The sequence below is a fragment of the Trachemys scripta genome, chromosome 9 (genome assembly GCF_013100865.1).
Source record: "Trachemys scripta elegans isolate TJP31775 chromosome 9, CAS_Tse_1.0, whole genome shotgun sequence".
Classification (NCBI taxonomy): domain Eukaryota; kingdom Metazoa; phylum Chordata; order Testudines; family Emydidae; genus Trachemys; species Trachemys scripta.
In genome coordinates this window covers 80,708,759-80,735,229 of record NC_048306.1, presented here as the reverse complement: position 1 = coordinate 80,735,229, position 26,471 = coordinate 80,708,759, and the positions used below count along the sequence as shown (strand labels likewise).

Genomic DNA, 26,471 nt, shown 5'->3' with positions numbered 1-26,471 from the left:
TGAAGGGCCATTATTTCAAAATAACAGTTTTGTCAAATAAGATTTTTCTAGAACCATTAAAATAAATAGGCTTGGAACAGAGATCACACAAGTTATGCAGCAGCATTCTGTAGGAAATTACGGCACATATTAAGTGTGAGTCTGGTCCTGGCCTTCTCGATTCCTAATGCGTTATTTTTACCAAGGGTGCTGGGACTGGAACCCTCCTCCAAACTTTACCAGTAGGTGCATAGCATCATTCCTACAGCATCCCAACTCTGCCTATGCCCCCCAATGACTGAGCAGGTATGCACGGGTTGCTGCTTATCCCACGTTACAAGGTACCGCGTTTAATGTATAAGCACCTTCCGTCTGATGGCCCTAAAGCCCTTCACAAAGGGGTGTGTGATTACAGCCATTTTACAGAATGAGGAGACTGAGGCACACCCCCGGGGCACTGGGTCTGTGGCAGAGCTGGGTATGGAACCCAGGCGTCCGGGCTCCCAGCGTTGTGCTCTAGTCATGCGCCCCGCGTTCTCATTCTTAACCCGCTTCTCCCAGGCCAGCAGCGAAATGTCCCCGCACCATAGCCCCGCCCACCGCGGGCATTAAGGCCCTACTACGTTCCTGAGCGCGTCACCACGGCGCTGAGGCTGTACGCGCGGCGGGACTCTTTTTTCCCAGTGCGCAGCGCGCGGAGGCGCCGCGGTGTACTGCGTCACTAGAAGCCGGGTTATTCTCTGCGTGGCCGGCTCCGGGTGCGGTAGGTTCTGTGCTCAGCGACCATGGCCTCTGCTGCGACCCACACTTCTCCGGCTGCCGCTCCCGCCGCGCCTCCTCCGGCCCCCGCGGCCCCGGGCATCCTCATTGGGGACCGGCTGTACTCGGAGGTGTCGCTCACCATCGACCACTCGCTCATCCCCGAGGAGCGGCTCTCGCCCACCCCCTCCATGCAGGACGGCCTGGACCTGCACAGCGAGACCGACCTGCGCATCTTGGGCTGCGAGCTCATCCAGGCGGCTGGGATCCTCCTCCGCCTGCCGCAGGTAAGTGTTGGGCCTAGAGCTCCCGCTCCCCCGGGGCTGGGCGGCGGGAGGGGCCCTGCGCGCCCCGTTGGCCTTAGGCCGCGGCTCGGGGGGTGAGGAGGCCTTGGCCTCGGAAGGTCACCGCGCGGCTTGGGCCGCAGGGCGAGGGGTGGCGCCGCCATTGTGGCGAGGAGGCGCTGCAGGGAGGGCGCGTGTGTGTGGAGGTCGGAGTGGGGGAGGGGGGAGGGCGCCAGCCGGGTGCTTGACACAAAATGGCGGCGGCCTAGTGCCGGAGCCGGCTCAGCCATCTCCCCCGGAGAGCCGGCTCCGCTCCCGCCGACTGAGCTGGCTCATCTCCCCCTGGCCGGGGGTTTGTGTTCGCAGGTGGCGATGGCGACGGGGCAGGTGTTGTTCCACCGCTTCTTCTACTCCAAGTCCTTCGTCAAGCACAACTTCGAGGTGAGTCCCGGCGCGGCCGGCCGGCGTACCCGCTTGTCCCGGGGTGGGGCGCGGGCTGCTTGGGGCTTTCGCCCAGTCCCAGCTTCGTGGGGCTCCTTGGTCCGATCTGCATGGGGGGCACTAGCTCTGCCCCGGGCCCTCCCGGCACTTCCTTAGGGAAGTAGAGTCGGTAAAGCTGCGTTTTCCAGCCTTTAGGGGGTGGTTTCGCCATCTGATTGTGTAACGTGTCCATTGGGACCTACAAATCTCCGTCTCACGGAAATGGGCTTCTTTTCAGATTGTTGCTATGGCCTGCATCAATCTCGCTTCCAAAATTGAAGAAGCACCTCGTCGTATAAGAGATGTGATAAATGTCTTTCATCATTTGCGCCAGTTAAGAGCAAAAAGGTAAGATTAGCTCTATTTGCAGTATATCCACCCACTATCACTGTAATATATGCCAGTTTTATCAAACCAGTTTGATCTTCCAGGCTAAGTCCAACACACTAAAATTGAGAATTGGCTATTACATACACATTAACGTTTTTGCAGCTGGTCTCCATCAGTCTGACTTTGATGATTTGGAAAAGGCAGAAATATATTGCTCTGAAAGCATGATTCATATAGCTGCAGTCTGAGTATTGGTTCCAATGTAAAGTCTGTCCCTAATTGAATTGGGGGGGTCTTTGAGTTTCTGAAAGGAAGTCTTAGGTATAAGTTTGGTTAGCTGGCAGACTGTTTTGTATTTTTTTTTTTTTTAATCTTTAGGGTAGGTCTACGTTGCTAAAAGTGCTTTGTGAAAATTAAATAATTCTATAGTATCTTAGTGACATATCTTGTTAGAATATTCTCTATACTTGGCTACTGTAGACAGTAAAATAGACTGAAGTATATAAGCATAACAGCATTTGTGGTGAGAAAGCAGTATAATAAAGTGACAGTGGAAAGTATGATTTGATCTACAGTGTATGGCGCTTTAATGACACATCATCAGCAAGGAATGTAGGATTGAATCTTGGAAGCTGAGTGCACCTGTGATTACAGAACATGAGTGGTACTTTAATGGTACAGTGAGAACTTTCAAATCAGTAAAATTGAAACTTGTATTCATTTATCTGATCTGTGTGTGGTTCTGTGGTGATTCCGCTTTTAGTTTGTAGAGCCGTTTTCAGTTGAGTGCTTAATTTTTGTTTTTTTAAGTGTAAAGCAAGGTTACATTATTAGATTAAAGAAGGTGCAGGGAATGTGTTTGAAGGGGAGGAATGCTCAATAAATATTTCACAAGAAGGCAATATTTAAACCTGGCTTTTAAACAGTAACTCAGACTTTTTGCAGATATTCATGAAGCCATTTCAGTCGTATTACCTCACCTGTGTTGTCTTTAGTAAACCTATCTAGTTGTATTGACTACGTTGAAAGATACAGAATACAGTAAATTAAAGCTCTGAAGGACTTTCTTTTCTACTAGTTAAAAATAAAACTATTTTTTTGTATTCTGTCTTGCCAGGCGGAAAGGGGAATTTAAAAAAATATATTCTACAACTTGACTTTTTGAAGAAACAGAATAGAAAAAGTTTAGGGAACTTTGTATTTATGGTGAATTTATTTTACATATTCAGTACTTACAATGCACAAAATCTAGCCAGTTTATGTTAAACTTTCTTTTATTGCCACTTGCTCACCTCTTTAAAGTCAGTTTTAGTAATAGAAAAATTGACTATCTGTGTCTGATTTGAATGGAACCTAGTTTTTAAAACGAGGAGCTAATGGTTTCTTGCACTTGTTGGCACTGGGAGAATTCTGTAAATTTACAGTTTGGATTCCATGGAATCTCTTGAAGATTACCATTTACCATAATTACAACAAAGGAATCTTCTTATTTGATTACTAAAACTGGTTCACTTAATGTCTCACCTTTGAGCCAGAGACTAAAGGTTAATTGGTGATATAAAAATGCTTTTTTGTGCTGTGAGAATAAGAATGAGTTAACTTTTATATGGTATTGGAAGGATCAGAGAAACTTATTTTTTTCCAGATAGCCTGTTCCAATTCAGAATATCGTTTACGCATGTTAAGTGGTGTCTACAATGCATCATGCCCAAAGAGACAGAGATCACTTCTTGACCCATTTGTTAATTCACTTATAGCGAAATGGGTATCATTGCCTTAAGATTCTGAGAAATGAATCTGCATGAAATTAATCTTAATGTCGAAGTGTGACACTCAGGCTTGCTTTTCTAAAACAAGCTGGATATAAACATTTTTTCTGTACTTTTTACAAGCTTACTAATACGTAAACTGTACACGTTATTAACTTCAGCTCTTTTTTCCCTTGCAACCGACTATACAGCGACCAGCTACATTTACCAAAGCCTGGGTGATGTGGAGTGGTACATAGAGATGAAGCTGTCGTCATGGCAACAGTGAGTGAAGTATCGAAAATCCCCAAGGAGAAGCCAGTGCTCTGAGAATAGGTCACTGGAATCGGGGGACTAACAGGTTGGCCGCTGGTGAACCATTTGGAAAACTCCTGTATCTTGTTATAAGCTTTTTTCTTTGCTGTCCAGGTTTTTAGTATATTTAATATTTTTTTATTTGAAGATAACACTTAGGCTCTATTTAGAATTTTCACTGACATCGTGACACAAGAAGAATTGAAACAGTCTAGTTATGTTACACTTAGTTTTCATATTGCCTTAGTTTAATTTCTGTTAATCTGCAAAGTACTAAAACTCTGATTTCTGTTGAAGCATTAAATACTCATTCTTTATATCCTTCTTTAGACACTTACTGGTTCCTAGTTCTAACTTTTGCCTCTTACGGTTGAGATTTGATATATAAACGTTGTTGTTCAAGAATACAAAAAAGGGCCTGACCTAGAATACGCACAGTCTTGTGCTTAAAAAAACAAAAAACTTTAACTACCTCACCTGTGCATGTGTTTGCATGATTGGGGCTCAGATGCCTGAATTCTCAAGTCGGAAGCTCATACAAAGCCTTTGGTCAACTAAGTAGCTCACTTCTAGGTAGTAGGCACAGGGCTAAAGATATTTTTTTGACAAATAAATGCTTCTGTTGTATTCTCACTGTGACAATATGCCATGGACTATTATACATAAAATATTTGTGTGCATGAATAAGTACTTGTGGTATTAAATTGAAAGCCTGTTTTTCATAACCGCACACTAAGAACTTGTTCTTTTGGAATATCTGAAAACATACTTGACTGCATATGTTGAGCCATGTTTAGCATGTGGAACATAAGTTGCAGTTGATGTGGGTTATAGCCCTTGGTTTTTGCTAAGTGTATTCTATATAAACACCCACTCCTCCTCTGACATCAGTTTTATAGTCTTATGAACTGATTTAAGGGAAGCTTTTAGGAAGCCACTCTTACTTTTACATCATCAGTGAAATAACTTCATGACGTTGGCTTGTAATATATGCAAATCTTGACGCCTGCAGTGTTTCAGTTAGAATATCACACAAAATAGAACTCTTATTGCATCTTTTGTCACATTATTTAATGTGACAAATTTCAGGCTCTCTCAGTGGCAGTGAGCGATCTGAGTGGATCACATCTGTGGTGTGAGGTATTTTTGTTTACAAATGTTAGGGTTTTTCTTTCATCTTCTGTTTCTCTTATTCTTCTGCTTTCTAATGGAAACAGAAAAAATGTTCTAGTATCAGAATCAAAGGTGGTGATTCAAAGAAAAGACTGCACTTTTGGCAGTTCATTTAATTATTAGTATTACAAAACATCCTCGTTTTATGGTCTGATTCACTAGTCATAGTTTTAGATTATTTTGTGACTAACTTTTAATGTTAGGCTATGTTCTGCATACATATTTCCTTTCTAGTGAAACTTGGCACTTTAACTGTAATGATGATATTGCAAGGTAGACTGTTGGGTGCAGTGTTCAGGAAGAGAATCTGAAAGCTGCTTTGGGGTGCACTTCTGATGCGTAGGTAGAGTAGACATCTCAATAGTCCTTGCAGCGCTTGATCGTCCCTCCTCCCCTTCTCTTCCCCCCCCCTCCCCCTTCAGGCCAGCAGCAAAATGGCTATTCAGAGTGTTGTGCACAATGAAAATCCTTATGACAGAGGACATTTGCAGGAAGAAGCAGTGGCAACTTTTTCTTTCCTCTTACTAGGAGATAGGTGCAAATTAAGAAGTTCTAGAACTAACATACCATCTTAAGAATGGTGTAAATTCCTAATTCTTTGAAAAGCAACAGAGTCCTGTGGCACCTTTAAGACTAACAGATGTATTGGAGCATAAGCTTTCGTGGGTGAATACCCACTTCGTCAGACGCATGTGTAATTATTCTTTGTTAGCTTAAAAATTTAAGACCTAATTTCTGTCACCAGTAGGGCACAATTGACTGCCTTTTATGCAGAATCATATTTGTGATAAAGTAGATAAACTCATGATGTGCAATTTTGAATTTTCCATTTCTTTTAATGCTGTCTAGATGCTATGAACGTAAGTTCTTTCTCTGGACTCTTTGTTAGGATTGTAGTACCATAAAACTGATGTCCCTGATGAACATGGTGCATGTCTGGGTAACTGAGTAAAACAGACATCCTTTAATGGCTTGATTACCATCCCTTCCCTATCATTTTGGTGCTGAGGTCCTACTGCTCAAGTAGGTGCTGTAAGTACTCAGCCCCTCTGAAAATCAGACTACAAATATGGAGTACTTTATTCTATTTTCTAATCTTTCTGGTGGTTATAGGTCCGGATAGCATTGTAGGTCTTCATAATATGTTGGAGTTTCTTATGTAGTTCAAGAATTCGTCTTTGCAAAAGCCTATATTAATGGAAGGTAGGAAATAACCATTGTATATGAACTGCTGTCACAAACGTCTATAGTAGGCCTATAAAAATGGTCAGACTGGGTCCTGACTTGTGGACTTAAGTGTTCAGTGAGATGTTTCTCTTGTCACTTATCACAAAGTAGCATACTACTAACAAGAAGAGGAGTTGAATAGATACAGCTAAACTATCAAGTTTTTTGCCTTGAAACATAATGATTTTGCTAATACTTTGGTTGTTAGACTCATAAAATATAATATCCAAGTTAATACTGTCTCTGAAATGCTTTAGCTAGGCTTCAGAATAAGCCTACCTTTAGTATTCTAACCTAAGCAATATATCTAAAATCCCACCCTAAGCATTTAAGATAAGTCTCAGCATATCTTAAAACTCATCATGAGACACTAAAAGTATTGAATCCCTGCTGACCTAATAGTTGTTCAAAAATTCCTCCTTTAGCAATGATCCCCTCCTAAAAGTAAGAGGAGATATTTTGATAAGTGGGTTGTAATCTTTGCAGTATGTGAAGTGGAATAAGCTGCATATAGTCTGTACTTATTAGGCAAGTCATTGTCACAGATTTAATAAGATTGATGGGATAATCACCCGTCCTCAGGTATTTCTTTCCCTATAGAAGATTCGAATGAGTTTGTTTCCAGACTTGGTAACTTGCTGCATTTTACCTTAGGTACATGATGATGATCTGAAACATGTGACAACTATACAGAATTGAGATACTACTGATTCAGCTTCACTTTAAAAAACGAAACATTTGTTGACTTTTTTTCCTCAATTGAACAATGATTCATAAACTAGTTATTCTTGCTTAAAACGTGGGTGACTATGCTTTAGTGCAGCAGGGGTGGTCAATAGGTGGACTGCGGGCCAAATCCAGGCTTTTGAATGGATCCCGAAATATATTTATTTATTTATTATTAATTTACTATTTTGTTTATATATATATATATATAATATACCTTAACTATAACTTGACCAAGACAAAAAATAGACTACCCCATTAAACAATGTAATGTCTTATTAGCAAAGTAGACTCAGTTTGAGGGATATAACAGTTTTTGAATAGACGTTCTTTGAGATTCTTGTAGTTATGTACAGCAGTAAAATGCAGTTTAATGACAAATTTTGAGCTGTCATGGAATTAGTAATTTAGAGTGCTCCAAGGTCATACAGTTAATCCAAACATCAAAGGCATTCCAAAGTTCATCTTGCAATATATTGGACCCCATTCTGCCAGCAGGGGGAACTAGACCACTAATTACTTCCCTCAGTGGTCCAGCTGGAAGAAGTGAGTTGCAGACTGTGGTGGTCTCTTAAAGAGGTGTTATAAGTACCACATGTTATATTTATTATGCTGAGTTGCATCTGCAGTCTTTCTGTACTGATGGATATTGCATCTTTGCAGTCAAATCATAATGTAGAAAAGTTTTGCTGGGAATGCTGGAGATAAATTAAATAATGCAATTTGATTCACTTTTTTGAAGTATAATTAGTTACTGAGGGGATAAACTGTTATCCTTTGACTTGTATAACACCCAAAATATGCTGTGTACTTTACAGGCATATAAGACAGGTCCCTGCTCTAAGACCTTGTAAGCTAAATCAACAGTATAAAGAAAAAATGTAGACAAAAATGAGTTAGGAAGCAAAAGCCTAGAAAAAGGGAGGAATAAACAAAATAGGATATGTTGCTTGATTGCTATACTGTGCAGTAATTAGTGCCGTTGTGGGTTGTTTTTGGAGACTTTACCTTTTTTAATTACCTGAATACAATATATTGCAGGACTGTGGGTGGAGACATTGGAAATTGCATGACATACCAGGTTTGTGTATCTTTCTGTTTGAGAGTTCTTACCTTGCAAACGTTTGATGTACTGAACTGCAGCCATTAGTTTTTCTAATAGCTCAGTATTCCAGGGGGGGTTGTTCCTTTTCTTGGTGTCCTGCTTTGTGTAAAAGGATGCACCGCAGTGTGTAATTTTCGGAGTCGTCTTTGCTCAGAGGTCACTGGTGGTCTCTTTTGAAGCTCCCTTGGAAATTCTGTTTACTCTTTTTAAATCTGATCTTGGTACACTTGCTTTCTTTCAATTTTTGATATGGACTCTTCCCTTTTGTCCTATGCATAGGCAATTCCAGTACAATAAAACATTAACTTGCTTAAATTAAACTTAGTAATAGCTGATACAGCACTTAAATAGTTAAACAAGCCTTTTGCTAGAGGTAATGGTTAGTGTATTCAGATTATCTTCATTGCTCACTTTCAAATGTTGGCATTGTAGGTATCTGAAATTTGCATTATAAATTGTAAATCACATTATTTTAGTTTTGAGACTGGAAGGCAGCTTGCACAGTCAGTAACAGGACTAATATTAGCAAGATGGCAGTCTTAGCTTAGCTATAATCAGAGCTACGCTATAGGAATTACAGGTTGAAACTAAACTAGCTTAAACTTGGACAGCACAAGATTAATGCTTAAACTTGCTTGCAGGAGTTTAAAACAGGTTTCTGTTGCCATTAGTTGGTTGGAAGGGAAAACAGAGATGCAACTATTCTGGATGTGCAAAACAGTTTTGATTTTATTTCTTACAAACTATAGGACTCCAAGCCCCTTGATACTTGATCAGAACTACATAAACACCAAAAATCAAGTAATCAAAGCAGAAAGGAGGGTACTGAAGGAGTTGGGATTTTGTGTTCATGTCAAGCATCCACATAAGGTGAGTGGTCAAATGAAATACATGCTTTCAAGTATTGAGCTGCCTTGACAGCATCTCTGTGAGCTGTAATAGAAGAAATGCAGGTTTGGAAGTGACCCGGGGTCTCTCTCCCACATCCCTCTATAGGTAACTGGAGTTAATTGTCCACACAGCGGAAACATTTCGCCGATTAGTAGCTTGTGGTTGCCTTGGTAGAAGTCACTTGCCTACTCTATGGCAGAGGTGACAGTCATGTAAAGGTTGTAAAATTGGGGATATGTGTCAATGGACAAGAAGAACTAGATGTGTATGGGTTTACAGCCTTTGCTGTGGGATTGAAGTAGAACACCACCATGTAAAAATATAAGGCAGTTGTTTCTTGTGTTAAAAACATGCATCTATCGCTTTTCTTTGTGTGTTAAAGTTGAGTTTTTTCTCTTATCCCGCAGATCATTGTTATGTATTTGCAAGTCTTAGAATGTGAACGTAATCAAACCCTCGTTCAGACAGCCTGGTAAGTTCATTCTTTTCCATTTTTCCTAGCCAGGAAAATAGTAGCAGAAATAACAAGCTTGATGTCCCATATGCAAAGCATTGAGCTGTAAGTTCTAGATTAAAATATACACATTTCACAATACATTTAATGCTTGTTTCTGCTTACTATTTTCATGGTTTGATTAACTTACTTTAATGGAGAACTCAATTTAACTTTGTTCTTTTTTCTACTCTTTAATTAAAGGGTAGTCCATGATGGTAAGTCATAGAACTCTGCCCTCTGCACCACAGCTCACCTGGGGATGGCCTGATTGGCTGCCCTTCTCTCCAGTCAATCCAGTGCAAGCTCTCATCCGAGATTCACTGAAGTGGTCCATATCCATCTGGCAGCATCTTCTAGTTCTGTCCGGGTGTCAAAAGGATTTGTATATTTGCTTCTAGAAGTAACTGTTCAACATGTTTCTAAATGTATATTTGTTGCCTACCTACTTACTTTAGTGTATCCAAAGGACCCATGGACACATTTTGGATTGACTACTTTCAACCAATATGGATTCAGTTGACTTAATTAAGCTTGGATTATGAAGTTACTTAAAGTGAATACAGCATGCTCATACTTTCTTATCATAGTATTTAGAAACTGAACGTTGGGCACCATTTTATATAAATCACTGGTGATTGGTTGTGCTGTTAACTTCTGTAATTCACATGTTATAAATTTTTAGAGCTGTCCCTGAAGTTCAAAAGTCATTATTGGCATAACAATACTTGGCAGTACTAGCTTGGTAGAAGAAAAGTGCTATAATTTAGTAAGTGTGAAGTTAACTATGCAATTTTAGTAACCAGTCCCAATGATTATTGAAAGATGCAGTTATTTTTAACTTTATCCAACACAAGGTTAAATGGTTGACACAGGGCAAGCAACTAAGATGGTTATCTGCTTCCAAAATAGAATAAATAAAGTTGAAGCAGAGCTGGTGTATTATGTGGAACATTTAACAGACTTTATTGGTCATATGTTTAGCTACCTCATAATGGTAGTGGATATAAAAGTATATCAGTTCTTAAACACTTGAGTTTCAGACAAAAAAGGATTTACCTCTTGGGTAAAGGGCTTTCATTGCTTAAGTGACAGTAAACACCTACAGAAAAACATGCTTGGCTGATCATCTAACTGGACAAACTATTCGTTAGACTTTATAGATTTGTAAAGTTTAGTTTGATGGACACTTCATAGAATATCCTAAAGTATTTGGGGAAAAAATGAATTTTAACCATAAAATTTGCAAAAATCCCTCATTTGGTGACATTCAGAGAGTTCTGTTTCTAAGTGAGAAGTAGTTCTTGCATTGGAACTTCAGAGCAGTGACAATGGTGCATATTTTGATGTTACAAAAGTGAAGCAACAAATTCAAAATGTTAAACCCTTTAAAACTACAGTGGTGGTAGTACTACAGTCTAAAAAAAGGCAATAAGTATATGTAAGTTAAAGAAAAAATAATAAAGTAGATTGAGTCTCCAGTTTTGTTTCTTTAAACTGAAAGTGATAAGTGAACATGAGACAAACTTGTAATTAACTTTTTTTTTTAGGAATTACATGAATGACAGTCTTCGAACTAATGTGTTCGTTCGTTTTCAACCAGAGACAATAGCATGTGCTTGTATTTATCTTGCTGCTAGAGCTCTTCAGGTAAGTGTATTTGTGTTTTAATTGCTTGGGATTGGCATATTCATTATTAGTAACTGTTTTTGTTCCCGGAAAACCTCTGTAATGATACTAAAGGTCAGATTTCTTTGATCTTTAGATATTAAGGCTTAATTCTGTCTTTTAGATTCCACTGCCTACCCGTCCTCATTGGTTTCTACTTTTTGGCACCACAGAAGATGAAATTCAGGAGATATGTATAACAACTCTGAAGCTTTATACTAGGAAAAAGGTAGCTTGTTTTTAGAATCGACTAACTTAAATGAAGATAAAGTTAGCATTGCCAATTAGGGTGTATATGTTGGAGTTGGAACACATATGTAAACACGTACAATTAAAAATCTACCAGAAAAAAGCTCCCCTGTATTCACCATTCCCTCCTTGGGGAAGAGCATGAGAAAGTGAATCACATAACCCAGGTTAGATATGTTGCTTAATGCATGGGTGTCAGATACAGTAATAGGTGTGGTATATTGATTAGAGTAATCTTGGTCCTAAAATCTTGACAGTGCATATTCCTTTCTTAAACAGCCTAATTATGAGTTGCTGGATAAAGAAGTAGAAAAGAGAAAAATGGCATTACAAGAAGCTAAACTTAAAGCAAAAGGATTAAACCCAGATGGTACTCCAGCTCTCTCAACACTGGGTGGCTTTTCTCCTGCTTCCAAACCATGTAAGTTACAATGCAAGGAACAGTCCTGTAGGAAGATGTCTATATATAACGAATCTCTTCTGATTCTATACCTTGATGCAGTAGAAGGAATGAGATGTAAAATTTCTCATTCTCCATTGAGAGTTGTGAAGTTATGTAAAACTTTTCATATGGTTAAAGCTAGAGGATAACATTTTAATTACTTTTGGTTACTGGATTTTCATTGGGACCCATTATTGGCAATCTGCAATAGTGTGATATTGAAGGAAAATTGCATTATCGATTAGATGCTCATTATGTCATACTACTTGGTTAATGCCACTTAATGGTACACATTCAGCATATGCATCACAGTATCTTTACTGTGGAAGTACATAATAAATATTGAAAGCTTGTAAGTATGGCTTGTGTGAGTAAGTGGGATTTTCATATGCCAGTGTTTCTGAAATGCAATAGACTATTTAAAGTGACACTGTTAACTTGAAATCTAGTCACATGACACAACTCAATTCCTCTTTTAACAGATGTGCCTGCTCATTATTTTCCTTGTGCTAGGTATTTCTAAAAATTGTTTTAAAACACCTTTCAATATGTGTTTATTCATCAAGGTACAGTAGGACCACTGCAATTCAAAGCTGTGAATGTGAACAATTCAGAAATCTAGAAATGGAAGCTCCAGTAGCAGTGCTGTCTTGGCAGTAATATAGAATAGCCACAGTGCATAGAACATAGCTTTAGTTATACATTTAACAGACCAGCCAATAATTAAAATTATGCTGTAAAGAACTTTAAAAGGATCCTGTCAGTTTAGAACATACAAGTCTCGACTTTTTGCCAATACATCTTTCAATTGTCTCGACTTTTTGTTAATACTTAAATTCCAGTAACACTTAAAGGCCACAGCTAGATTGGGCATGATTATACTAGGCAATGTACGAACACACAATAAATTATTACAGTACATTATCTGAAAACTAGAGCAAATGTATAGAAACTAAATCTTTATTTTGTTTTGTATCTTTCAAAGTAACAGCTATTCCTTGAGAACTTGCCATTTGGTTGAACTTTGAAAGTTCTTTGAAGTAGTGCATGTAAAAGTCCCTTATGGACTCCTAAAGGGAGGGTGAGGGGATAATTTTATGTATGGCTAGCTCCCTCAAAGCTGAGTGAAAATGGGATTTGAGGGTGTTCAGAACAAGCCAGCAACTCAATTTGTAATGGTAATTCTGCTGTTGGTTAGTCGAGGCATAAGATAAAATCTTCCTCTCAAATAACATCCAGTACGTGGTACAATTCATGGCATTGGTTTTGAAATGAAACCCTAAATGTTTTGCTCATGGTTAGATGACCTGATTGCGTGGTTCCATGAGCTTACGTGCTCAAGCTAGTACAGTAAAACCTGTGTTATCCAGCACTTTACCAACCAGAAAGTTCTAGAAACTAACATTTCTGAGATCTCCCAATACAAATTAAAAGTATGGTTGGCGCAGGACTGGCAGGCTCCCTGCCTGGCTCTGTGGGGCTCCCCAGAAGCAGTAACATGTGCTGGCTGCTCCTAGGTGGAGGAATGGCCATGGGGTTCTGTGTACTGCCCCCTCCCTGAGTGCTAGCCAATCATGGCCAATGGAGCTGGGAGGTGGGGGGAACACCTGCAGGCAGCAGCAGCATGCAGAGCCACCTGACCACACCTCCACCTAGGAGCAGCAGGGACATATTGCCACTTGTGGGCGGCCACACAAGGTGAGTGCTGCCTGGATTCAGCACCCTGCAATCCTTTCTGTGTCCCCTCCCCAGCCCTGAGCCCCTTCCACACCCAAACTCCCTCCCAGAGCCTGTGCCCCACACCCCTTCCCATGTCCCAGCCCTGAGCCCCCTCCCGCACCCAGACTCCCTCACTCCATTGGTAAGTATAACTCTTTGTTAACCAGAATTTTTGACTAAACCCATGCCAGACAACAAAGCTTTTACTGTAGTAAGATAAGTTTCATATCTTAACTAAGCAAGAACACCTTGTCTGCACCTCTCAATGAGGCCAACTAGAACTGGCTTCTGTTCTCAGAATTTTGTTCCAACAGCCTAATTCTGACTTCAGGACAAGGTGCAAGGGCTATCTATTTTTCCATGGTTCTACAAAGTATGTGTGAGGGGAGCGGGTTAGAGCAGGGTATTACTCTTGATGGAGAGACATACTTCATCTTGTTTCATAATTTGTGCCTATTACATGTACGTTGGATAAAAGGATAAATACATCTTTAAAGAAAAAACGCATTAGACAGTGTACTTGCCATCGTATGATTTACAGGCTACTTAAATAAAAGATTTTACTGGTGTCTTTATTGTAGTATTTTCACTTACAGGAGCAGCCACTAGTGGAAATGGAAAGAGGAAAGCAGCAGTCAGCATTAAAAGTTTTTAAGTTAGCGCTTATATAAAGTTAACACTTGCATAAAATGTACCAAAAAATCCTGTTCCTTCATGGCAAATTCTACCACTAGTGTATAACATCTTAACCTTGGATTATTTGCTCTCGTTCTTAGCTTCCCCAAGAGAAATGAAAACTGAGGAGAAAACGCCAGTATCTGTGAATGCCAAAACTATTAAAAAAGAACCAGAAGAAAGGCAACTAGCTTCAGAGAGCCCTTACAATGGGTAGGAAAAATCTGGCTTTTTAAGCCAGTCAAACTTAAGTCAGGCACTTTCAAATGAGTCTTTGCCATCTAGTTTTGTGAAAATAAATTTGCTTTTAAGTGTAAATTTTCTTTTTAATTTAAGCATGAGAAAAGAAAGCAAGAGAAGTAGAAGCAGCAGAAGTGCTAGTAGATCAAGGTCAAGAACAAAGTCACGGTCTAGATCTCATACTCCTAGGAGACAGTAAGTAAAATAGTACTTTTTGATTGCTAAATGACTGACTTGTTTTAAGAGAGTAATTCAAAATGGCATTCCATATAGTAGATGGTCTTACAATAGTTGAGGGATTTGCTGTTAGTAAACTATTATAGTATCACACAGTTGTACTGGTATCCAGTAGATATTCAAATGCACATGGTAGTGGATGAAAATCAGTGGTATAAGAATATCCATACGTTCTTAAGATAAATCAACTATAATACTAAAACTCAACTATGGCAGAGAGTAAGGTCCTCTTACGGTTTTTGTTTGAAAATCATCACTTGCACCTAAGTTTTCCATTTTAAATATGAGAATTTTCTTAAGCACTTCCCTTAAAACGGTAGGAGTAGTTGTACATCTGAAAGTGCTGTAAGAAATTGAATCTCTTATGCAACCAAATTTTGAAATTTTCAATGCATGTTGTAACCTTCTCCCCAAATATCTGAAGTGTATATAAGATCCATATTAAGGAACATGTGTGGAAATGTTTTAGCCATTTAAATGTATAGCTTTGGAGACCAGATCTTGTTCTGTGGATACCTATTTATCATTTGAACTGCTAGGAGTTGAACACATGTACAAGTCTTTAGCTATTGTTGCAAAGAAAACCCTGTATCAGTGTTTTTAACCAATGCAGTGTCTGCTGGAGTTTGTAAAGAGCCTTAAATGATAACTCTGGGATGTGAACGATCTCAAATCTATGATCAAACTTATTTGATATGTCACTATTAACACTTCACTGCCCACAGCATGTAAAAAAGAGTAAGCATAGAAAGAACTACAACCTACGCTTGAGTGGTTGCTTATGTTGAGCTTTCAATATCACTGAGTGGGTTGAAGGTAGGGTGGAGTTGCTTTGCTCTTGATGAGGGGGGAAGCTCAGCTTTCAAAAGTTTGGAACACACTTGTTAAAGTACTTTGTCTAACAATAGGATCCTTGTGCCCTGTACTTGATGATGCTTATTGCATTCTAGACTTTTTTCAAACCTTCTGTTTAAAATTGAGGCAGTTGTATAAGTTTTATTTTCACAGCATACAAAGATGTAAACTTCCTAATTTTAACTTTTTTTGTAAGTTACAATAATAGGAGGAGTCTATCAGGAACATACAGCTCAAGGTCAAGAAGCAGGTCCCGCAGTCACAGTGGCAGTCCTCATAGACATCATAATCATGGATCTCCACACCTAAAAGCCAAGCACAGCAGGGATGAGTTGAAGAGTGCAAATAGACATGGTCACAAAAGGAAAAAATCTCGCTCGCGTTCTCAGAGTAAATCCAGGGATCACGCCGAGGCTGCCAAGAAACACAGGCATGAACGGGGACATCACAGGGACAGGCGTGAAAGATCCCGCTCTTTTGAGAGATCTCATAAAGGCAAGCACCATAGCAGCAGTCGTTCAGGACATAGCAGACACAGACGTTAAGTTTTGGGCCTGTACCTGATTTTAGTTAAATCTGTATATAATACAGTGTATGGACTGTGAGATTGGAGAAGAAACTGATTAGGAATTGATTTATTTAAAGTCCAACGTCTAATTTTCTAAAACATGTAGGACATTTTTTTCTTTGGAAGAACTATGTTAAATTTTTGCACATAAAATACCTTAGCAGTATCAAACGATTGAAAATAATGATCAGGTTAAATTGTACGTATTAGAGTTGTGTATTGTTTATCAATATCAGAACTGGAGAACATATTTCTGTTTAAAAAAGGTACCTTATTTTTATACAGGCCAATTGCAGACGCTTATATTTAAGTATAGTTATTTGTCTAAACAATGGTGAATACTTTCTTACACTGGTTTTAGTCTGCATGTGTATAAAGATTTTTACAAGAAATAAAATATAGCGCTGTTTTTTACTGATCTGTTGAATTAAATTGTTCTAATTATTACCAAAGCTAATTCGGAACAAACTGCTTTGTTAGACTGAATTATCACCTCCACTGTTGATCCCTCAAATAAGATTTGAAATATTTAAACACAGAGCTTGTAGATGGTACTGAATCTTTTTACTGCCTGTGCTGTTGGAGTAGTATCTTGTTTCTCGTCGGGTGGGTCCCAACTCACCAGTTGGTCAGGGGAAGGTTCCAGATGTGTTGCCATGATTTAGGATTTTTTAAAATGGGTGTTGTGATAGGAGAGTGATGCTCATGTTATGCCTTGAGCGTGCCCCACATGTGCCTTGGAAGCGCAGCCCCCAAACTCTCACTTCCACTGGGTCAGGGGAGCAGGATTCAGGCAGTGGCAGGAGTACACCAGAAGTGGCCAGAGCTAGCGAGTGCAGTCAACAGCCTACTAGCAATTGCAGACTGGCTGTAGAGAGAGAAAGGGGCAGGCAGGGCTAGGAGAAAAAGAGCAGGGAGGCTTAGGGGGAGCCCAGCAGGTAGTTTTGGGGTTTGGTTAGGAAGGAGGGGGGGCAAATGGGGGGCTGAGTTAATATAGTATTGCAATTTAAAGTTATATCTCTATAGATTGGGTGTGTATAATGGTGGGTCCCCAAAAACACAACACAGTTGATGAGGGTTGCCTTCGTGAAAGGTTTGGGAGCCACTGACATAAAATAGTTGTCTTGATTTAGAAGTGCAGTGCTAGGCAGTATTTTTGAAAATATTTTCACTTTAAGACTGCTACAAAACAAGTCACAAATATTAAACCACACTGATTTTCACAAAAGAACTACATGATCACAATCAACAATAGAGAACCTAGTCACTTCATCTTGGTTTGTCTGAATGCCAGTCTAATTGTTGGGGGTGGGGTTAAAATTTAACTGATATTGCACTACATCTTATTGCAGCCCATATTTCCTGATGCTCCGTCATCTTTGTGTACTCATATGCCTAACACCCATGTCTTCATCCTGTCCCCATTTCTGTTTGGCTTTGAGAGGAAGACCAGGCATAGGGGAAAATCAGGCCAGCCTCCAGTTGCTCACTGCAATTGCTGGGTGACTATCTTTGTCTTGTTCGGTAGTCCCATCTGTGTCAGGATCAGACCTGTCAAACTGGCAAAGGTCTAGTCTGCTTTCTACTATAGTATTCAGCTCTAATGTCAACCTGTGCTGGCATCTCTTATAGCAGGGAGTGGTGAAGAGACCCATTTAGTTATGGAAGGGCCTGAGTTCTAGCAAGCTCCTCGGAGGAGCAATCTACAGAGGAAGCCTCAAGACAACTGATCCAGGCATGTTGAAGGCTGGGTAGTCTACTTGTCTATGACTACTTATTCTCTTGCACCTCTCCTCCAGCTCCTTCCCCCATTCCCATTTTGCAATTGACTGGTTTCCATTCCCATACTTGCCTACTTTTTTCTCTTCATTCTCACACTTGTATATTAACCTTTCAAATATGGAAACATTTGAGAGCAGCATAATGTAAGTGTTAGTCTTAGATGCTGTCATCTGACATGAAGATGTCACTCCCTGCTAAGGAATTGACATCCAGTACTGTCTTTTCTGTTCCTCGCTCTCCTTATACTTCAGTAAGTGTAGCTGCAGACATTGCTGCTTATGGCTAGCACCAATGGCCTGAGGAGAAAAAGGAAATGTTCGCAATCATTTTGGGAGCAGAGGGAATCCTAACTTTTAGAATTTCAAAATTTGAGTTTGGGACAGTTAATCTTTAAGAATCATGTCACTCATTTTGCATCTTTTAGCTGTAGTTTAACTGTTAATGTTCTTGCAAATTCTAGAAACCACATTTTTAGAGTTTTCAAGTATAAAAATAACTTGTGTGGATATGGTGCATTCTCACTGTGGGGGATGGCTCTATAAATTCAGTAGTGCTGGGTTCCTCAATCTCTCCTAAAGGAGGCAGTCAGCTGTCTTGATTGGCTGGGCTAACTCTCTAGATAAGTCCTTCCACAGAAAATCCCCTCCAGAATTTTCTCTGGCTCCAAAGGGTAAGCAGGTGGAGTGTTTGTAGATTGTCAATCTATTTTCCCTCCTGGTTCTTTTATTTCCCCTTAGCTGTCCACTTTGTTAGTGTAGCATTACTTTTTGTTTTTGTTTAAGGGCTGTTCAGATTTACCTCATGGATCTCCAGGCAGTTGTGGGGACTTTGACCATGCTTTCCCTTCAAATTAGCCCTGGTAATGTTGGAAAAAAGCATAAAAAGAAAAGGGCATCTCTGTTCTGCTCAAACCCCCCCCCCCCCCCCCTTTGGCATAGTGTACTAAGGGGAAAAGCATTCCTTTTGATCCTCCAATCTCAGAGGGCTACTGCAGTTAGAAAGCAAACAGCATATGTCCCTGACATAGGACAGTGCAGTCCCCTCATAGGAAAGTGAGGGGCCCAGTAAGACAAGGCACTGAAGAAAGTGCCCAGGAAACAGGCCCACTTTGCTGCCAATAATGTAGACTGGGCCCTTATCAGCAAGTATCCCACCTCAGCAGCTCCAGTCAACATGGTAAAACTCTGGGGCCCCAGTCACCTTCCAAAGCATCATGATGGGGGAGCTAAGCAAATTGCCTGGACCCCTCTCTCTCCCTGCCAATGGACATGCAGTGGTCAGGACACCCACTCAATCCTGTAGGCCTCTTGAAAACTGGCAGCACAGTGAAATCAGTTTCCTGCCTCTGTCCCCTCTTTGCTTTGTAGTGGGGGCTTGGTGCCCATTTTTGAGTAGGGAGCTTGTGTACCACAGGCAGCCATTTTAGAACAGGTTCCTGTCCTACTTTCTCAGCAGCCATCTTGGAGTCCATTGTGGAAAAGCATAAGCTCTTTCCTATCCAGACTCTTATTACTCCAAAGGCCTTGCCCCTTCTCCTGGTAGTCCTCTCTAAGCAGTGTAAGGGTCACAGACAGAGAGCAAAGAAATCCTAGAGGATCATCAGGAATGATTCTTCCCTACACAGCTTTTTGCCTTTACTCTTGAGTATGGCTGTTATTCTTGGGTATCTTCCCACAGCAGTCAGCCAAAAAGGGGACACAGATCAGGGGGAGGTCTAAGATAGAGAACACCCAAAAATATTTTCAATATTTTCCAGTGAGCTGTAAAACTGACCCTTACGTTCCCATCCTGGCTATCTTGTTTAAGGGTGCAAAAGCAGCTTGGTAAACCTGTTTGCGCTTTAAAATAAAATAAAAAATCCTACACAAGTTTTCACTGACAGAGGGGTAGAATGAGCTCTCTGCAGAGACTATGAAGTGATTAGAGCCTCTGCAGTGGCCACTCCCTCCCCGCCCCCACTAGAGCAGTATTTGCTTTTACTGAGTCCCTGCTCTCTCACATTCCCAAGAAGGTCTGGGGTTGGGATCAAACTTAAAGAATTTCCATAACATCTGCTTTAGTTTCAGATGCCTCATTCGATGCTCAAGAAGGCATCTATGGCTATGGAAGCAGATACTTCTGGAAGACAGGTTTTTGGTAGTAAACCTATACTTGAGGGGGTTGGGGAACCAATAGAAAAAGCTGCATCTGAAGCACAGGACAAAAAAATGTTTTCCCCTCTTAATGATAACTTAGTCAAGAGATTGTAAACTGTTTTTCCTCTGTAGGCAGCCATTGTGGGGTATTGGAGCTTCAAATATGTATGCTCAGAGAATCTATCTTCTCTCCTTCCCTAGATTGGGGAAAGCTGGGACCATTAATCCTAGAGGTGATTCAGTCTCCAGGAATGCTCCCAAGTGAAATCAATGAGTACTAGCCTATTTTGGGGGGAGGTGGAGTGCATGCTGCCCCCCATTTTTAGTCACACCTATTTTCCCACCAATGTGGACAAATGATTAAGACCCCCTTCCCCCCCCACCCCAAATGGTTATGCCACAAAAATGAAAAAGATCTCCCCTTCCCTAAATCAGCCTGTCCAAGAGGAAGACTATGGTCTGGCAAATCTTGGGGTGATGGAGCCTGTCCTAGATAAGGATTGGTATCTGGACTTACACTCCATACTGTTTTTGGTGCCAAAGAAATGGAAGTACAGAGCTGTCCTGGCTTTAAAATCACTAAGCTGATTCACGGCAGCATGCTTTGCTACAAAGCCACTTTAACAATGGTGTCTTCAGCAGAGGGAGCTTAAGGGCATAACCCAGACTTTTGGGAAACCAACGTGTGATCTTCTCTAGCTCTAATTCCAAGAGGAACAACTTCTACGTCAGGAGCAGAAAATGGTGGGCCTGGGGACTGGATGCTTTCTCCTAGGTATGGCCAAGGGCTCTCCTGCAGACATTCCCTCCTTTTCCCATGACAGCATGCACCACCTAACAGGTAGAGAGACAACAGGCTGTAGTGATTCTGATGGCACTGCCCTGGCCATCCCTGGTTTTCAGACCTCATGGAGTGGGAGATCTGGCCTCTCCACTATTACTATCCACTCTGGATCTTCAATCACAGGTACTGTTCTATCACAACCCAGGATCTCTAAACCTGAGTGCCTGGTTATTGAGAGGGCATGTTAATTAATAAAAAATCACTAGGATGTACCAGAGACGTTCTCAATCCTGCTGAAGTTCAGCAAGCTTTCCTCCAATGCTCATTGGATTCATGGTTAACGTCAGGAGGATACACAGTGGGCATGGCCTTAGTTGAATTGCTCTTATGAATGGGCTTGTGTTTGGAATTGCAGTGCATTTCACTCAGATCTCACCCGTCAGCTCTATCTTCAGTTCTGGTAGCAGAGGGTCAAGCTAGTTGCCCCTGTCCATTAAAACAAAAAATTCTCCAGCCTAATCAGACTCCTTATTTGCAAAGTAGCTACATGTGACCTTTCCTAGTTTTAAATCTGCTGTTGGGTTCCCTTTTCAAACCTCTTTCTCAAGTGTCACTATATTTCCTTTTATTAGACCGACTTCTGTTGGTGAGAGATAGAGACAAGCTTTTGAGTCATATAAAGCTCTTTTTCAGGTCTTTGTGTGGCTCAAAAACTTTTCTCTCTCATTAATAGAAGTTGGTCCAATAAAAACAAAAAATTCCCTCACTCATCTTCTCTTTAATAGCCTGGGATAGATACGGCTACAACTACATTTCCTGACAATTAAGGTCAGTTTCCTAGTGTCTGTAACTTGTGTATGAAAGGTATTGGGGCAGGAACTCTGGCCTTGCTCTTTTTTTCCATAATGAAAGGGTGGTAATACTTAGACTCTTCATTCAGACCTAAGATAAATTTCTTTCTTCCACTCATCCCAAGAGATTTTTCTCCTTTTTTGGCCAAATCCAACCCCTCTGAAAGCTATCTAGACTGCACTTAAGATCTGTATTTAGAGGACAAGCTCTCAGCAAAACCTCTGCTTTGTTAATCCTAATACACCACAGGGTTAAGAAACAGAAAGCTTCCAGGGCCCGCATAGCCAGATATATTTGGGGGAGGAGATTTGGGGGGGGGGGGGGTCATGTCAAGACAAGGGCAAAACTCCATTCAAGATTAAAGCCCATTCCACAAAGGCAATGGCAGCTTCATGACCCAGTGAACAGTTTTGTGGTGCATCAATCTTGTGTATCCCTGCATAGGTTGATAGACTTCAACTGGGCAAAGCAGCCTTCCACAGGAGGTTTCTACGAGCCACAGCGCACCTTTTCCTCCACTCCCTGCACCCTCTCCCCCAACAATTGATAGCGAGGGGTACTGATCAGGTGTACTACTAAAATCCCATCACTACTTGTATTTTATGTTGAAATGTTCTCAATTAATATTACAGTTCTCAAGGACGCAGTAAAACCCAACTTACTTTTCAGGTTCAAGCCTTTAGGTCAATTACAGAAAATTTAGAGGCCCCACTAGGCTATACTTTCAATAATACATCCATACTTTAAAAAAAAAAAAAGTTAAGCAAAACAGGCATCCAATTACTACTTACACATATGCTACTATTGTACTCAGACTCTCAGATGAAATGATGTAGCAATAGGTGATCAGTCCACTGACAGATCCTGGACCCAAACAGTCCTGTTTTGATGTTAGTTGGAGCTCTTTCCATAACCTAACAAATCTACACCTTTTATATTCTATTATAATACTAATCAACATTAAACAGTCCTTTGCAATAATATTTCTACCTCCCTATGGGCTCTTTACAATACACACTTTAAATTCATATCTGCACCAATAGCTTTCCCATATTCTCAATATAGATTTTACAAAACATTTACAATTCTCAGAAACAGTCATTAAAAACCTGGCTCAAAACATAATGGTAGCATAAGCTTTGGTCATGGCCTTGTTAACGCTTACTTTCCCATAACAGTCTCCTACTTATCTTCCATTTTTCTCAGACTAGAAACTTCAATTTCCCTTACTCCTCTACACTTAGGAAATACCAACATTTCAGCTTTTCCATCAAACATTTGATTTAAAACTTCATTAGCATTTTGAACTTCATTACCTATTTCAATTAAAAGGGTATCCTAGCTAGTTAGCAAATCTTGTGTCCCAATAATGTTTGAGTACTCTTCCGGGGTAAACTGTGTTACCAATTCTTTGCCACTGCACAATAGTGTGCATCATTACATAGGCCAATCTTGCCATTCGTATCTTCCATTTAGTCAGTCACACTGGGCAGGATGTAAATTCTTCTGACTGGAACAGTAACATTTTTTGTGGGGGGTGGCGGGAGTATGGGGCAGTTTCATTCACCTCTGGTGTACAGGGACTGCCCAAAGAAGACATACCAGCACCAGCATCATGGGCCAATGAGAGAAAGGAGAACCAGCCAACCTGGGTCAACCGGCAGAGGGTGCTTTCTACACAGCAAAATAAGCAAAATAAAAACAAAATCGGGACCGTCCTGATATGCTCTGCCAGCAGGTGGGACTGACTCAGCTTTTTTTATTATTTATTTATTTTTTTGCACCCCCTCAACCCCATGTGTCCTGATATTTTCTTTCCCTCATCTGGTCACCCTAAGAACACATCATCAGCCATGGACAAGTGTGACATGGGGTAGCAGCCAAAGGTCTCTGTCTCCCTTAGGCCTCTTTGAAAATCCCTGTTAACTATTAATATTAATGCTCTAGGTGGCACAAACCATACTGAAAGGCAGTGATGTCATGGATTACAATGTAGGCTAAAAGAGTGCAGGACCTTATTCTCCCCTACCACATTATCTTATACTTCGTATATAACAAATATGCATAGTCAGGAAGGATGTTAATTGCCTCATCAATCTATTTTTGAAATAGAATGACGTATAAGCAGAGCCTAATTTAATCATTTTTCTTATAGCAATATGTATTTCATATAATTACTCCTGGGGGAATTCTGCGCAATGCAGAATTTCACAGAATTCCCTGTTTTCCCGCACAATTTCTGGCCACCAAAGGGAGGCTCCTATCTCTGCTTTGAACTCTCAGCCTTGAACCCTCCCCCTGGAGTTAGGCACCTAAGCCAGGTCAGCCCATGGGCTAGAAGATGAAACCTAGACCTTTTTCACAAAAAAGAAACCCACCCTGTTAGAGCCAATAACCCATTTTCAAGGGTGCTGTCCTGGAACATGGGAGACCCAGATTCAAATTCCTGCTCTGTGTCATTTAGAGTAGGGACTTCATCCTAGATCTCTTACATCTAAGGGCAGCATCCTACCCACCAGGCTATTCTGGGCTGGGACCCTCTATCTCTCCCATTGAAGTTCCACTTTATATAACTCATAAAATATTCATTACACAATAGAGAGGGCGAGACGATAGTTTGGTGGTTGAAGCACTCCCCTGCAATGTCGGAGACAGGTTCACGTCCCTTGTCCATTCATTATTAACACAAAGTGGAACAGCTCCAGGAAGAGAGACTGAGACACCCTCCCAAGCATTCCTAGTCACTTGGTGTTTAGCACACCCTCCTGGGATATGGTCAGGGCCGGCTCCAGGCACCAGCATAACAAGCAGGTGCTTGGGGCAGCCAAGGGAAAGGAGCCGATTGCGGCTTTTTTTTTTCCAATTGCCACTGCCGATCGCGATCACGGATTTTATTTTTTTTTGTGCTTGGGGTGGTAGAAATGCTGGAGCCGGCCCTGGATATGGTAGCCCTTCATTCAAATCCCTGCTTTAAAGCACTCTGAGAAGGAATTTGAACCTGACTTACTGACATCCCAGCTACATACCCTAACCACTGGGATAGTGGGTATTCCAGGGACACGCCTTTTTAAAATCCCATTCCTTTGTGCAGGGCCCAATCCCCAAAGCATGTTCTGAACATACATGTGGGATCAGGCTCTGCTGAGAGATAGGCAGGGGAATGCTTTGGGGCTCTGGCTTGAGCAAAGGCCCTGAGCAGCTCATTAGCTATGGAGTGACAGCAGGACTTAGGTGGTTTTACACAGGCCCACCAATGGAAACTTAGGCACCCTCAGAGTTAGGCAGCAGCTGATCTGGTTCTACGAAATGTCAGCAGCACCTAAGTACCTTTGTGGCTCTAGTCCTTAGTCACTTTTGAAAATTGTGTTCAGTGTTTTTGAATATAGCACAACATAGCACAACTCAACTGCCATCCCTGGATTTGTGCAGGTGTAACTGATCTTAATAAACAATTCTGCTGAATCAAGTTCACTCTCGCTGTGTTGGCTGTGCCATGCTAACTGGAGTAAAAAACAGTAACACTTCAGCCACTAAAGTAAACAGCTAATCTCTCTCCTATTCAAATATATATGTTTTTATTCCAAACTCAGCACCACCGTTTATAATCGGCTACACCCAGGGAACAGACCTGATGAGTCAGAAGATGTTTTTACATGGTCACTTTTCCGAGTGGAATCACACTGTAAAGAAAACTCAGATGCCTTACTAATCCACGGCAATAAAATTTACAGAAACAAAATAAGCTTTTATCTTGACATCAGTACTCTATCTCTGAGCTTGAATAGTAGTTACACTATTTCCTCTCCTTCACTGCTCTGCCCCTTTACAGGGGTATCCTGGAGTGCAGTACAATATCTCCCTCCCTCTCTTTCTCTGCCTTGGGTGCTGGGGCAGTTCTCATGAATTTTAACACCCTAATCTGAACTGCTGCAACTTTAGAACCTGACTGAGACAGTAAATAAGGCCATCAAGTATAAGGTGAACTCAGGTATAATGGTGCTACAACACAAGAATGGTGATGGGGTTCTAGCTTACCCTGCTGTCAGATGCTCATTGCCAGTAATTGTTGCTGATTCCAGGTGATCATCAGGCTTTTTCCACTAGGTGAGTGGCAATTTGAACAGATACACCAAGTAAATCCTACAGCAGTGATGCATTATACGGGCATTAAATAGCTAAATTCTGGGAGTGAGTGGCTGTCCATAATATTTGTGTTAAATCCTGGCTTCTAGTATGCCGGGGCTGCCAGATTTCTTGTTTCCTCTGCAGTAATACTCATCACTTTTATGTATTTTTATACAACTGTACTTGTACGTTCAACAGTGACATACATGGCTGATAACATGTTTTAATATAACCTTCTGCCATGACACTAAAGAAATCTATGGAGGGCTAAGGAACACTCATATAGCAGAGTGCAGTGAAGGATATAATGTGTCTCTTTTATATGGCAGGTATTTTTAGTAATCATTAACTTCAGCACATGGATTTCTGCTTCTGCTGAAGGCACAGCAGGCAAGGTTACCCAATCTGTTATATTAAAACCATATGGTCAGCCGTTGAGAATTTGTTTTATACTGCAGAAATCAAAATGCAGTTGCTACAGAGTGGCAGATGGCAGCCACAATGAAACTGAAATGCCAAATGCACGACACATTGGATTGAGTCTACATTTTCTAGTTTGTTAAACTTGTTTTAAGAAATCAGTTTAACACCCAACTCTGCTGCAAAACCGTAACATTAGTCGTTACAAGA

The 26,471-nt window shown here is 40.8% G+C and overlaps 1 protein-coding gene across 1 annotated transcript; it reads left to right on the top strand.

Moving 5' to 3' along the window:
* The first annotated feature begins 662 nt into the window (after positions 1-662).
* Positions 663-16,590, top strand: CCNL1 (cyclin L1). Its single transcript, XM_034781249.1, has 11 exons — positions 663-1,025; positions 1,389-1,463; positions 1,741-1,850; positions 8,876-8,996; positions 9,425-9,489; positions 11,061-11,160; positions 11,303-11,407; positions 11,707-11,848; positions 14,365-14,476; positions 14,600-14,698; positions 15,792-16,590. The coding sequence occupies exons 1-11, from the start codon at positions 765-767 to the stop codon at positions 16,138-16,140; spliced, it is 1,539 nt and encodes a 512-aa protein (XP_034637140.1). The 5' UTR covers positions 663-764; the 3' UTR covers positions 16,141-16,590.
* Positions 16,591-26,471: the final 9,881 nt, after the last annotated feature.

Excerpts from the sequence above, each read along its gene's own strand:
- CCNL1 (XM_034781249.1), top strand. The coding sequence starts at position 765 with ATGGCCTCTGCTGCGACCCACACTTCTCCGGCTGCCGCTCCCGCCGCG. Across the intron at positions 8,997-9,424 it reads ATGTCAAGCATCCACATAAG|ATCATTGTTATGTATTTGCA; the intron begins GTGAGTGGTCAA and ends CTTATCCCGCAG. Across the intron at positions 14,699-15,791 it reads TCTCATACTCCTAGGAGACA|TTACAATAATAGGAGGAGTC; the intron begins GTAAGTAAAATA and ends TTTTTTTGTAAG.